Source organism: Abramis brama, assembly GCF_963993115.1.
Source record: "Abramis brama genome assembly, chromosome: 23".
In the NCBI taxonomy this organism is placed as follows: Eukaryota; Metazoa; Chordata; class Actinopteri; order Cypriniformes; family Leuciscidae; genus Abramis; species Abramis brama.
Genome location: NC_139985.1, coordinates 17,993,378 through 18,008,627, shown reverse-complemented (window position 1 = coordinate 18,008,627; position 15,250 = coordinate 17,993,378). Strand labels below are relative to the sequence as shown.

At 36.8% G+C, this 15,250-nt stretch overlaps 1 protein-coding gene across 1 annotated transcript; it reads left to right on the top strand.

The window, feature by feature from the left end:
• The first annotated feature begins 1,401 nt into the window (after positions 1-1,401).
• Positions 1,402-15,139, top strand: col9a1a (collagen, type IX, alpha 1a). Its single transcript, XM_084101355.1, has 32 exons — positions 1,402-1,613; positions 2,139-2,213; positions 2,350-2,388; positions 2,475-2,537; positions 3,931-3,984; positions 4,165-4,200; positions 4,498-4,521; positions 4,631-4,684; positions 4,774-4,827; positions 4,937-4,969; positions 5,439-5,495; positions 5,588-5,641; positions 5,840-5,893; positions 6,034-6,087; positions 6,170-6,223; positions 6,405-6,458; positions 7,013-7,066; positions 7,147-7,200; positions 7,284-7,337; positions 7,450-7,494; positions 8,188-8,241; positions 8,324-8,377; positions 8,458-8,511; positions 10,733-10,804; positions 11,427-11,462; positions 11,799-11,843; positions 11,960-11,992; positions 13,369-13,515; positions 13,764-13,818; positions 13,922-14,110; positions 14,243-14,320; positions 14,459-15,139. The coding sequence occupies exons 1-32, from the start codon at positions 1,539-1,541 to the stop codon at positions 14,662-14,664; spliced, it is 2,064 nt and encodes a 687-aa protein (XP_083957481.1). The 5' UTR covers positions 1,402-1,538; the 3' UTR covers positions 14,665-15,139.
• Positions 15,140-15,250: the final 111 nt, after the last annotated feature.

Below are 15,250 nucleotides of genomic sequence, written 5' to 3'. Positions count from 1 at the left end.
AAGCTGGTGTTCAAGAGAACGTAGTTAGAACCGTGACCAATGTTGTTCAGTTGGACTGAGGCAAAAACACAAATTTAACAGGTTAAGCGTGTAAAAAAAAAATGCTTTAAAGTCACATGAAATTGCACAGCATGAAGCTGGAGTGACTGCTCACCCTTTTCCTTAATAAGCGCTGGTGGACTTTTGCTGGAACTGCTGTGAGATGTTGGAGAAGTCCATTCCCTGGAGCTGTGACTCTTTGACTTTTCATGACGAATCAGCTGATCTAGATCTGGTGGAGATTCATAAATATGACAGCACTACTTCAAGGCAAGACATGCTATAAAATGCAAATAAATGCACTGATGTAGGCTGGAACAGTTCAAAATATTAGCCCACCTCGCTTGAATTCCCGCAGTCTTTCTTTGGGAATATTACTGTATCCAAGTGCAGCTAACTGCAGCTGAATCTCCTCCTCAGAATAGTCTAGACTCTCCATCTTTTAATAGCAAAATAAACATATCAGACATTAGTCAAATACGTCGAATTTACACAAGAGAAAACATCTAGCCTATCTGCTATGTTTAAACAAAACTCAACAAATCTTTCTTTAAACTACCTCACTGACAGCAACGTTCATAGTGCTGAAATAAGAAGGTTGTTGTGCAACATATAAAAAGAAAACATAAGTGAAGTTTAAAGCACAATGATTATTTTCTTCTGTTTTTCCTCACCTTTAAACGGTCAGATTTTATAGTTGTTGTCTTCACAGTACCAGGACAACGGCGGCGGTTCCGTTTTCAAAATAAAAAGATAACCGAGTAAGAAAGCACTTCAATTAAAAGTTACAGCTCCATCTGGTGTTTGGGAGACCATATCACAGTAACCACATTACAGTCGTTAAAGTATTTTATTTTATTTTATTTTATTTTATTTTATTTATTTACCTTAGACGGTTATTTATATTTTAAGAAAAATCAGGAAAAGACTGATGCAAATATTCTATTTATTTTATTGTCCCGTACAAAAAAATATAATCTCCACCATAATATATGGGATCTCGTTCAAAAAGATTAAGAATATTTTTTTTAGATAAAAGTTAGGTGAATTTCTTTTTAGATGGTGGTCACTAATACCAAGTTTCCTATGCATAAAACATAAAGTTTTACATTGAAATCTCGGCGGAGACGGTTGTTACCATATTCATTTTTTGAACCTTAGAAATACTGACAGCCTGGTAGGCTACATTTTTTGAAACTTACTAACACCGAATCCGATCTAAATCTAGGATACATCTGATTCATAGGATGTATTGTTTACGAACGGTACCCAGGTACCCGGAGCTTGAGCCACGCCCATTTTACACAAACCTTTGAACTCATATCCAATCACCTTCAAGTTCCCAACACGGCTCATGAATAAGCATGACTTTTTAATACTGCATCGAGAGACTGGTAGATGGTGTGGTTTAGTTGGGGAATATTGATAGAAAACCCGTGAACCCCAACAAACCTCCTAAAAAGGACTATTTTGCCTCCTTCAAGTCATCGGGGGTGACTATGGCGCACGCCGGGACTCTCCGCGCGCCCGTGCTGCTGATTTTACTGCAGTTAGTCCTGGTCATCTCTGCACAGGTAGGAAACAAGGGATTTCTTTAGCAGTAGAGATGGACTGTGTGGGTGTTTTGGGTCCATGGGTTGAGTGAGTCTCTGTATGGCTCTTAAAATATTTGAATATTTAAACATAGAGACAAAAACATTAAATATAGGCAGAAAAGGAATGTGTGTTTTGATGTGAAATTATTAAATAATATTTAGTCTACTAAAGCAGCAAATACATTTTTCACAAACGGTGCACATTTTCTGAACTGTTTGTCTTATATTACTTAATGCCAAGCTTCTTTATTAATATGATCTGAATTTGCAAGTATCTGACAGCCAGAACATTACTTGACATATGGAAGGTATTTTCTGTAAATTGGTCCAGGTGTGCACAGCTGTTTTCACTTTCCCAGGATAAGAGGAAAGCCAGTGTGATACCTCAGCATCAGGCGCACATACAATGACTTCATTGTTTTTAGGACTTTTAAAAAAAAATTATTTCAGGATAAATTTTGAGTAAGTGGTGGTTTGTTTCATGTTTTTTTTGTTTGTTTTTAGAGGGGGCCAGTTGGTCCAAGAGGGCCGCCTGGACCTCCAGGGCTTCCTGGGTTTTCTGGAGTTGACGGCATTGATGTGAGTCACATATCGATTATTTTGCTTACACTCTGATTTCTCAGAAACAAATTAAAGGTCTGTCCTCATACTATACACAAGGTATGTTTTGTAGCCATGAATAATGTCTCCTTTTTTTGTATTTTGTATGATTTAGGGTGAGAGGGGTCCTGGCCCCGGCCCGGATGGCCCCCCAGTGAGTATTAATCTTTTTCAAGAAACAAATGAGTACGCATAGCTGAAATTATATTCTACAATCCATTAATCTGATTAATTCGGCAGGGCCTTGATGGGGACAATGGCAAAGATGGATTAAATGGCCTTCCGGGAAAACCTGGAGCGGATGTGAGTATTGTTCTTTATTTTTGTTAAAATCTGGAAACCGAGATAAAATCAGCTTTTCTTTTCTAAGTAACACTGGCACCATCAGAGCAAGTGTAGTTTGCATTGGAGGGGTCTGAGTACTAAAAAAAAAAATTCCTAGATGGAAAAAAGGATTGGAGAAGAGAGGAAAGAGAGAGAGCAGAGAGAGACCCATATTAGCTTCCTGGTGGAGACAGAGACCTTTTTGTGTAAGTATGAAGCCACAGGAGCAGAAATGTGTACTATTACTGATGAAGCTGAGCATTAAACCGAAGAACACCTATTCCTTTGTGACTCCTCTGAGCTTCATAGTTTTTTAAGTCATTTGAAAGGCTTAACACAACACAAATCAATTTCTTTATCAGTTTTTTACTCTTGTTTTTCAGTAAAAACATCCAAACATCCTTAAAATAAGATTACTTTAGAAGCAGGCTTGTTTATGATGCGTGTTTTCAGTGACTATATCATGGGTTAAGTTTATTTTTCATACACCACTGGCAGATATATTTTCTGGTTTAATTAACGCATGAAGAAAGACACGTTTTTAATATCTTTTAATATCTTCAGTTTTAATTTAATTAAGTGATTTTATCTTGTTTAAATATATATATTTTTTAAAAGTTTCCTGAAAAACAAGACAAAAATACTGATTAAGAAAGAGTTTTTTGTCCATAAAAATTTATTATGTTAGCATTAATTTAACATACAGATGTTATATTGTAGGTTGCTTGATATTGTAGCATATCATGTTAGCATTACTTTGAAAAAAAAAAAACTTTTCAATATATTTAAGTAAATTTACAGTATATGTATGTATGTATGTATGTATGTATGTTTATATATATATATATATATATATATATATAAAATTGTAGATAGCATAAAATGTTGGTATTACTGATGCAAAGGGAAAAAAATACATTCATACTAAACCATTCTTTATGCATAATTCCATTTAAAAATGAAATTGTTTTTGGTGGCTATCATTTTGGAGAGATGTTCCCTGTTCCCTGTAATGAAGTGTTGAACACAGGCATCTGCAGTGGTCTACTGTGGTCTAAAGTTATCTACACATTTTCTCTAATATGTATATATTAGAGAAAATGTGGGCAGGGTTTGATATTTGTCAAAGTCAGGAGAAAAGTAAATGCCATTTCTGATTGGTTTAAAAAGTGGTTATCATTTTATTGTCAGTTTGTGAGAGTTTTTTTTTGTGTGAAAAATGCAATTAATTTAATACAAATATTAAATAAGCATAAATAATTAGCCCTGCAATCCTGCGGTATCACATTACCGTTAGTTCAGCTGTTGTCAGATCGGATCTGCAGTGAGTTATAGTGAAATCTATGATCATAAATGGTTTTGTCTTTCTAAGGGTTTGACTGGGCCCCGTGGTGTAGCTGGCCCTGTTGGCCCTCCTGGACAGAAAGTAAGTTTCCACTTAATAATACGCTTTATTTATTATTCCACTTTTTCTCACATATATTTGAAATTGAAAGTACTAGGTCTTTTTTTGTGAATGGCTGTATTATGACTGATGCTTCAATTACATAAGTTCTAAATGTTAATCATTAAAAGATCCTATGGTTTGATGTTTATTCTTTATTAGGGTGAACCGGGTGAGCCAGGACTAAGAGGAGCCCCTGTAAGTAAATGATTCAAATTCTCTTCACACTGATCGGTCTCGTGTAATTTCAGTGTGCTACTAGAATAATCGGATATTAATAGGGATTTCTCTTCCATTAGTTTGTTATTATGAATAGATATATCTGTTTAAACAGCGACCTCCCATTATAAGATGGCTGTACACACTTTGAACTGTTGCAGGCAGTCGGTCATTGATCAAGTTTACCTTCTAGCCCATACAGTGATGTAATGATACAAGGCTGTACTGAGCTGATGCTAAGTTCACATCATTGCACATCTGGTACTTTGTTAACAGGGTGTTGGCGAGGATGGTGAAGCTGTAAGTGCTTAATATTTGATTTAATTATTATCATTTTTTAATGGTGGGATTTGCTGATACTTTTTTCTGTTGTTATCGGCTCCTTTATTGTTTTCTTTTTTTACCGAAGGGTGCTGATGGGGAAGATGGATTACCTGGAGAGCTGGGCAAAGTTGGACCTCCTGTATGTAATGTTACTCCATTATTACAATAAATTAACATAAAGTAGTTGAATAATAATTTGAAGTGTCTGTCTCTGGTTCTGCTTTAAAGGGAAGTCGGGGACTGAGAGGTCCTGTTGGTGCGCAAGGACTGCCAGGGCCCAGAGTAAGTATTAATGTTGAGAATGAGATCTTTATGAACATTCACTCACGTCCATGATGCATATATGGCTATAAAAACAGAATTGTTAAAAGTATATTCCTTCTATCCATAGGGCCCTCCTGGAGTCTGGGATGGGAAGGAGTTGGTATGTATCCTCAAGTCTCATATCGGGTTACCTTTGCACTAAATCTAGTGTTTGCTCCTCAGATTTCAGGAAACAGAAACTCAGCAATCTTCTATTTGCTAATCTAACACATATTTGCTGTTCTATATCTGTTTTGGTTGAAGATGTTGAATTTGATGTTAAAATGAATTCAGCTGCTTGGTTACTTTCTCAATTGCTCCAACAAAACTGCCATCACATGTTAAGACTCTTATATTTCTGAGTGATTCTTCAGTTAGGAAAAACTTTATGTCCACTATGATGACCCATCACACACTATATAAAAATTCTGCAGCATCACACTTCATGCCAAAATTGACTTTGATCTTTGTTTATCTTGATCTATGTGATAAATGTTTTAAAATAGATAAGTACTCTTAATTTTAATGGATCAATCACTCGTATACATCAATGTTTCTACTAATTGATTTGTCTTTGTTATGCTTTTTAGTGTCCAAATGCCTGTACTTCTGGCCTGAATGGTTACACAGGTCTCCCTGGCATGAAGGTGCCTTTTAAATGACATTATTTCAATTAATATACACTTCCAGCCAAACACAAGGATGTCTAACACACAATGGTGTTGTTTTTCAACCTTAGGGTCACAAAGGTGTCAAAGGTGAATCAGGTGAACCAGGAAGGCAAGGACATAAGGTGACAGTTGCATAAATGAAGTTCTTTTGAACAATTAGGGAAATTATTTATTAAAATTATTATTATGAGTTATTTTTTGTAGCGCAAATGTGGGCAAATGACCTTTTAATTTATGGTGGCTCATAAATACATAATTGTTAAAATAATTAAGCTAGACAAGATCATGTCTAGGTGTGTAATTTTATTGATTTCTTACAGGGAGAAGAAGGAGACCAGGGAGCACCTGGAGAGACGGGTGCACAAGGATTACCTGTAAAAAAAGATATTACTTATCTAATATTTTTTACTGATGTTATCTGATATACTATATACTTATAGTTCATATGATGTTTGTTTGTATCTTTTCCACCCATGTGTTCCTGTTCAGTGTGACGCTTGTTTTGTTACTGTAGGGTCCGCAGGGTTTGAGAGGAATCACAGGGATGATGGGCCCTAAAGGGGACAGGGTGAGTGTCAAAAAGTCTTCATATCTAATACAATAACAAGGATATGTTTTGAAATTACCAACTGCATATTCTTCTCCATTAGGGAGTTCGTGGGAATGTTGGCGACCTGGGCTCTCAGGGTATTCAGGGTGCTCCTGTAAGTGGCAAAATCAAAATGATGTAATTTTTATCCTATAAAAATGCACTACAAAGGTTTGGCCTTTAACCTCATTTCAAAATATGCATTAGTATTCTTGCCATTTATCTGCTTGATTTGTTTTTGTAAATGAACACAGGAATTAAAACCTATAGATTTATATTGTATTTGATTTTTAAAGGGTGATCGGGGCCAAAGAGGAAAAGTAGGTGAGACTGGACCAAAAGGAGCTAAGGTGAGTCTTCACACAGCTACAAAACAACACATATACATTATATTTATATTGCCATAACAACCTGAGAGTGAGTAAATGATGACAGAATTTTCATTTTTGAGTGAACTGTCCCTTTAAGGCCCGTTCACACCAAGAATAACTATAAAGATAACTATAATATAGTTATTACCATCCACACAAGCAGACGACATGGTTCTGTATATTCTAAGCATGCAATGACATTTTTTCGCCTGTCGCTTTAAATACTCGACATGATTCTGAATTAATTCTGATTGGCTGTCAATGTTTTTATCGTTCATCAGATGAAAAAATAAATCCTTCTGAAAGTGATTTCTAAGATTTGTGTTATCGTTATAGTTGTGGTGTGGACTCTGCTGTTGTAAAATTTAGAATTTTTTTTACAACTCTACAGTATCTTTATCGTTATTGTTACAGTTATTAACTATATCTTTATCGTTACTGTTATCGTCCTTGGTGTGAATGGGCTTTTACACTAAGAAGTTCTAATAACTTTTTGATTTACTGTAATAATATATAATGTGACTTCTTTCTAGGGACCTCTGGGGTTGCTGGGACTTATGGGTCTACCTGGACCGAAAGGAGAGGCTGTAAGTCACCTGTGCTGCTAAAGTGACCTATTATACCATCAAATGAAAAAAAAAATGAATAGAACGTTTATGTGGTGTAGGGTTTGCCTGCAGTTGATGCTCGTGACGGTATTCCAGGACTGCCTGCAGTCAAGGTAATGACTTTAATTTGTGCATGCAGATTTGTCAGCTTTATTCGTGAAGTGAATTTAACTGCATATGTCTCTTATCGTTTTAGGGTCTTCCTGGGAAAGTTGGCTCACCTGGTGACGCTGGATTTCAGGGATTTCCAGTGCGTATGATCCTTGACCCCTTTTCAAAATGCAACTAGTATGCAGTGATATCTGCTTGTGAGATTACCGGGAATAGTTTGCATTATTGATTATTGATTTATTTTCCTCCAGGGTTTGCCAGGAATTTCAGGAGGAAAAGGCCACATGGGTGTAAAAGTAGGTAATTCAAGTGTGAATTGTTAGAGTGTGTCTCCGTTTGATTTATCCAAGATAGATTCCTGTTTTAAATGTGTGCTGAGAAAAACTTCTGTTTAAAGTTTGGGGTTTTTTATACATAAATTAATACTTTTATTCAGCAAGGATGCATTGAATTGATCAAAAGTGACAGTAAATACATTTACACTGTTACCAAAACATTCTATTTCACAAAAATATGCTGTCCTTTTAAATGTTCAACTCATTAAAGAATCCTCAATAAAATGTATCATGGTTTCCACACAAAAAATGAAGCAGCACAACTGTTTTCAACATTAATAATAATCACCAAATCAGCACATTAGAATGATTTCTGAAGGATCATGTGACACTGAAGACTGGAGTAATGATGCTGAAAATGCATCACATGAATAAATTGTATTTTACAATATATTCAAATAGAAAACAGTTATTTAACAATAGAATTTCACAAAATTAATGTTTTACTATATTTTTGATCAAATAAATGCAGCCTAGATGAGCATATGTGACTTTAAGTGACAATAAGTGACAAAAACTATTGAACGGTAATGTAGCTAATTTATTCATAATAATTATGTTAACTCATTTATGATATAATTCTCATTGAAGTGCTGTAAATTATGAGTTTGTGTCCATTAGCAGGAAGGATAACCTGTGTTGTCTTTGCTCCAGGGAAACACTGGTGATCCAGGTGTGGCAGGTCTGATTGGAAATAATGGGAAAACAGTGAGTCCCGTTTATCCATTTGTTCGCCTCAGCCTACAGGCCCATGTGGATGGATGAACATCTTCTGGTGTTTTGATTTCAGGGTGAACGTGGTCAGCAGGGAGAAGTGGGACCAGTCGGGGCAAGAGGTGGGCCAGTGAGTATATTTCCTCTTACATCATATAGTGTTATATAAAGAAATGTGTCACTTCTATAATGTTCTCTCTTTTTCTCCAGGGTGAGAGAGGAGTAAGAGGTCCAGATGGGCCTGCAGGCTTGCCAGGTGCGAGGGTGAGTAATCAGGAACCACAATTTAATCGAAACTTATATTATATAACTATAAAAGACGCAATAGGACATTTAGACAATAACACTCTTAGATGAAGCTTCATGAGCACTGAGAATAGCCTCGCCACTAACAAAAATATGTTCTAAGAACGTTTTGCTAACGTTCCCATTATTGGTTATGTGAATGTTAAAGGAACATTCCATGATAATTTTCCAAAAATTATGGGAACGTTACTTTTGAATGCTAAACAACTAGCATTAAAAAAACGATAGACGAACGTCCAACTAAAAGATAAAACGTTCCATGAATGATGAATAAATAAAAATTTTGTGCCAATGTTTTGAGAACATTATTAAAGACCAGATAACTTTTGAACGAATGTTTTATAAACGTTACTGGAAGAACGTTTGTTCATAACTTTGAGAGAACCTTGAAAAACGTTAACCAAAGTTCTGAGACAGTTCCCTGTTAGCTGGGATGGAGCTACAAAGGAATGGCGAAAATGTACAGAAAGAGGTGAAGGATGAAGTGAAAACATTAAAAGATGACAAATAAGACACATGTAAGTGGATTCCAACAGAAATTCCAAGGATAACATCCCGTCCCCACCACCACCCCCCTAAACTCTCAAAGGTCCTGTTCCAAATGGCATACTTGATGTGGACGTCCAGTTTTGCTGCCTTTACATCTCTGAAATCCACAAGACTGTAGGTTGTCCATTTGTCATTTTAGGTTTTATTTTAGGTCCTTACATCCTCAGTGTGTGGACTTCACAGCATATTACCCAACAGCCTGTTTGGGCAAAGTGTTTAAGAGGATAGTGAGGGCTGAGGTAACCATTTGGGACAGACCAAAATAATACTTCAAATAACAGTGCACATTACAGTTTGAAATCACTTCAACTTGAATTAACACTTTTAATCTTATTTTAACAAGCACTCTAGAAAGTTATATTGCAGTATACATTGAGACATAAGCTCTATATTATTAGTTCTGATATATTTTAATAATTTAAGGCAAAATACCCCAGGTGAATAAGGTAAGAAATTTCACTAATAGATATCACACTTCCCCAGTTGACTGATTACATTAAGAATTGCAAACATGCTTTGTATTACAATTTTTCTTAAATGTTATGTTATGTTTATATTATGTAATTAAATATGCTGTAATTTACATACAGTCCGAACACGGGATAAAGCCAGGTTCAAAATACTTTTGTCATTTTGTTGACATATTAGAGTCAAATGTTTTACTGAGGGGATCTAGGATATCTCTTTTTATTACTCCAAAAATCAGAAAATACTGTCAGCAGCCAGAATAAAATAAATTTTCGCCATGTTTTTAGGAATAACATAAAAACATATAAACTCAGGCAAATGATATATGAACAAACACCTCTGTAAAAACCTTTACATAATAGATGGGGATAAAACTGTCACATTTAGTGTATGTACGTGCTACTGAAGTGAAAAAAAAAAAAAAATAGAGGGAAAAGATCTTTAAAGACGTCTTGCAATTGTTATAAATAGATAAGATGCAATAAAGTTAACACTTAAAAGTGTAGTTTTGGACGTTTCTTTCCACAAGTCTTAAAAACATGTTATGCAAATGTCTCACAATTGACTAGTGCATGAAAAAGCAATGTTTTTGCCTGTAGTGTAGGGAACTATATTGGGACCCAACGACTTGTGCATTTAAACTTGTACTACAACACTGTTTAGATGTCCCACAACAAATATAACACAATCAGAGACATGTTCCTCTTGGTCTTAGTTCTCAGATTCCTGTCCTATGTGCTTACTCTCATGCCGAGGAGCTTAATAGTGCTGCTAACCGAAACACAATCTCCTTAGAAAGTGCTGGAGTGCTTTAGTACAGTAATCGGCTGGTAGGGGCATGAATGGCCTGTTGTCATTTGAGGCCTAGAAGCTGGGGGTATTTTCTTTGGTAAGGGGATATTCAGAGCAGGAAGGGGGGCTTGAATGAACCCTCTGTCTTACAGGCATTCCTTCAAGCAGCCGGCGAAGGGCATCAGGCTTAATCATAGTCCACATCCATCCACACACCTTACGTGCCCCACCAGCACCCTGCTCACCGAGCTGCCGACTCTGTTTTTTTTAGCGCAGATGTGGTTTGTAAGGAAGCTACAGGCACAGGCCGTGTAGTGTTCATGAATTTGTATTTATTTTATGTGTGTCTGTGTGTTTATGTATCCTACAGGGAGCTAAAGGAGATCCGGGCCTCCCTGGTCTCCCAGGGCCCGCTGGCTTCATTGGGCAGAAAGGCGACAGGGTAGGATTTCAAAAGCAGTTTCTGTCCGCTAATCAATACAGAATAGCATTCTAACATTACTAATAACATACTATCACTCTATTTATATACTTTTCTGCATCAAATTATATATGCATAGAAATATATTTAAACAATGGCTAAAATGTGCAGTATACAGTACATTAAATGCACTGGGTATTGCATCCCATAATGCAATTTTGAAAGTAAAATCAACTTTTGACATCTATTTCTTTACTCATTTGATCAGGCTGCCAAAATTTAATTTTTAGACAAAATTGGATTAAAAATGCTAAATTCTTGTATATTTTATATTAAATATAATGTAAATTAAATGTTTAATTCACTTTCTGAATTAAATATGTAATGTGGTGAGGTCATGTGTCTTCTGAATCACAGACAAGCTTTGTTATTGGTTATATGAAGTAAAATTGTTATTCACTTTATCGCAGAACTTTAAAACTGAAATTTTCTTTGTAACATTCTCTCAGAAACAAGCTGGCAAAATGAATAAATGACAACCAATCAAAATCATTATATTTTACATAGTCATGTTTAGGGTAGTTAGGATCATATGTGTTACAATTACTATTAAAAGCACAATCTTATCTTTATAATTCTTCAGGGCGCTGTTGGTCTCACTGGTCCAAAAGGAGAGCAAGTAAGCTAACTTTTTTTATTATTATTATTCTATACACTTTAAAAATATATATATTTTAATGATTTGTTATTGCAACTTTTTTTCTTTTGTCAAATCAACTTAGATAATTAATGTGGTTCAGATAACGTAATATTTTGAGTGTCTATTTATTAATCCAATCTCCATTTTATTAACTTACATTTTTAATTTCAATGAACTCAATATTAAGGCAACCAGCTAACTTTTTTAAGTTAAACCAACAATATTTTTTACAGTGAAGAAGTATAGGTTTTTTTTTAATAGTTAATATAAATAATTAGATCTAAACTAGACCTATTTTAATGCATGTTTGTTTAGGGACCATCTGGTGAAGAGGGAACACCAGGATACAAAGGAGATGTTGTAAGTAAAAACAGCACAGATATTTAATTATGTCACAGAATGTATTGGTTATGCATTCAGACACTGGTCATGACCCCCTTGCTGATCTAAAACTCCATGTCCATTTATTTTCCCAGGGTGATGAGGGCGAGCCAGGCGAGAAAGGATCGGTGAGTTTGCTTTCAGAAGTGATGTTATTGTTGAGATCTCTAGGACTGTCCTCCAGGGTTATTATAGTGAATCTCTTTCCCCGCCAGCGTTTTTGAAAAAAGTTGCCAGCCAGCGCCAGCATTTTTGATCATTTTCACAAAAGTTGCATGGCCCCCAATATTTTGTTGTATGAATATCTGAACATGCAATATGTCAAATAAAGAACAGACCCTCTGCTTTTTTTAAACAACAAAAAAGTTTTATTCTAGCTTTATGCATTCTTTTTTTTATTAACACAATGTTGGTACTTACCCACATAAATACACATAAATAAAAAGCAACATTTTGAGCAAAAAGCTGAGATCAGGTGAGAACGATGTTTAAAACATAGATGGAGTAGATCGAGTCCATAAACACCCCCAAGGCTTCAACAGTCCTATAGCTCGTCCTGGGTTGACATGTCATTCAGTAACATTAGGCAGTTTTGATTTATATGCTGTTAAATATTGATAATCACGTTAGTTTACATATGCATCTGCTTACATATGATATCGGTTGTTTCTGCTTCTTTTTCACATGTCTTTTGATCAAGAGATTCAGTACTCTTTTAGAAGATGCGTAATAGCTCCCCCTATCGTATAACAGTGAAAACACAGGAAGCCGGAAAATTCCGTCAGTGGCGGGGAAGTGTTGTCTCATAAATGACGGAAATTTGCGTCTATGGCTGGGAAAGAGTTAAAACCATAACAAAAATGTTTCTGTTTCTTGAAATAAAATTAACGTTAATTGAAAAAAATAATAATCAATTTTCATTTTGTTTTGAAAGGTCTCCTACAATAGGTTTACAAGCATCCAAGGTCAAAAAACACTTTAATTTTCTCATAATATACATTGTAGCATCACATCTTTTATCACAGTGTCTGAAACAGTTAAATCCGGTCTCTATAAACCGTTACTTTCTGAAAGCCTACTCTGCTCTGATTGGTCAGTTGGCCCAGTCTGTTGTGACTGGTCTACCGCTTTACAGTTCGTCGGAAACTAAATATATCTGAATTTCAGCTCCGGAGGATTCCACAGCACATGTAGTAATACGAACCCTAACGATGGTCGGTTTGTACCATATTAATTTGAGCCCGAGTCCTTTTCATGTGTAAGTGCATGCAAAATGGATTTTGCTTTTCCAGTGCAGAAAATAACATCCTCTCGACTTTTCGAGAGTACGAACCAAACTCTTCCAGGGCTCAGATAGAGCTGCAGTGTTTGAGAGCAGGTCAAAGTAGACGTTCACAGGGAGTCCATATTTCCAGATTTTCAATCCATAAAATGAGAAAAGTGTACAAAATTCTACGTTGGCCTTCTTGAAAATGAGTCAGAATTTATCTTTTGTTGTGCTCAGACTGGAAAACCAGGGGACGCAGGAAATAAAGGCCCAGAAGGTGGACGTGGCCAACAAGGACCCGAAGGCCCACCAGGAGAGCCTGGTCCAAGAGGCATGCAAGGAGACAGAGGGGTACCTGGACTGGCTGGGACACAGGGACGACCAGTACGCCTGTTTTAATCATCTTAATATTGACGGCTTAATCAAAGTTTATTGTATCTGTCATTCGAATTAGATTTCACTGTACTAAACTCATTATATGGTTGGCAGACCATCAGGAATTTTACCTCAATGTGATTTTGTCAAGTTCTAAAGGGATTTTTCCACCAAAGCCCTTTTTACATCCAGTCAGCGAGGAACAATAACAGGAAAATACTTGAAATATTAATAGTGTCCACATAATTCTCCTCTAGGGCCGAGCACCAACAGATGAACACATCAAGCAGGTCTGCATGAGGGTTTTGCATGGTCAGTATTTTGATATCCAAACAGATATTTACAAATGGAGGCTCAACTCATTGTTAAATCCTTGTTCTTCGATTGTTTTTGACATTTTCGTTTTTCCTCACAGGACAGCTTGCCCAGTTGGCAGCCAGTCTGACGAGGCCTGAGTCGGGCATCTCTGGGTTGCCAGGTCCTCCTGGTCCTCCTGGCCCTACAGGGCCTGCTGGAGACAATGGCTTCCCTGGGCATCCTGGAAGCAGAGGACTGCCAGGTCTCAAAGGGCCCCCAGGTCATCTGGGGAGGAAAGGGCCCAAAGGTACGAAGAGACAGTATTCAACTTCTGAAGCTGATTTTGTAACATCTGTGACCAGAATGCAACTGGGACTCATTTTTGGGCCATCAAACAGTTGAGAGCCCTAAGTCCACTGTTATGTTCCTCTTGATTTAGGTGACCAAGGTGACAGGGGAGATAGAGGGCCCACATTGGAGGGGTCTAAAGGTATACCTGGACCACCAGGGCTCCCAGGTAAGAGCAAGGCCAACATCTGATCTAATATCCATAATTTAATTCATCATGGTGCGTTAAATGATCTTGGCAAATCTGTAAATATCATGCCTCTGACCTCTGGCCTGTTTCTCCATGTGTTCTTCCACCTGTTCTCAGGTGAGCCTGGTAATCCAGCATATGGCAGTAATGGTCGTGACGGCCTCAGAGGACCAGCAGGTGTTCCTGGAATGCCAGGTGTGCCGGGACCACCCGGTCCCCCCGGCCTGAACGGATACTGCGAGTCATCTCAGTGCGTGCTTCAAGTAGTTCCAGATCCGCGGTCCATCAAAGATTCCAACATGAAGGGACCAGACGGTCTATGAGCTGACAGACATCAGCGAGCCACACATCAGAGCCCAGCGTCTCTGGACAGGGAAACTTGAGAGACTAATGGAGTGACTCCCTCTACGAGGAGATTTCTGTGTCGATGGTATATGCAGGTGTGATTGTACTTATCAAACACAAGTGTGAAGTTGGATCCGGTTCCCAGTCTCATTCAGACTGACACTTTTGTATAGGTCTAATATTTCTATTAAGAATCAAAATAAACCTAAATTTCCCCATAAATAATGCAATTATAGCTTGCAAAATAATTTGAATATACTATTATTTAGGATGCATACAGTGTTCAAATCATGCCATCACAACCTAGTCAACTTACACATTGAAGACTGTTAAAACTTTTTATATCGCAGGGGGTCCAAACGTTGTAAATTTGTCAATATTGCATTCAGTTAGAAATAATTTGCAAGCATTTTATTAAATCGTTTTCAGGTTGTTTTAACCTTGACATTCTCAGATTTTGTGAAAATGTTTGTGGTTCTTTGCAGTGGGGCTGTTTAAAAATATCTAGGAATTTTCTATATTCTTTATTTATTGTAGAAAGGATTGCTGTGACACCTGCAGTTG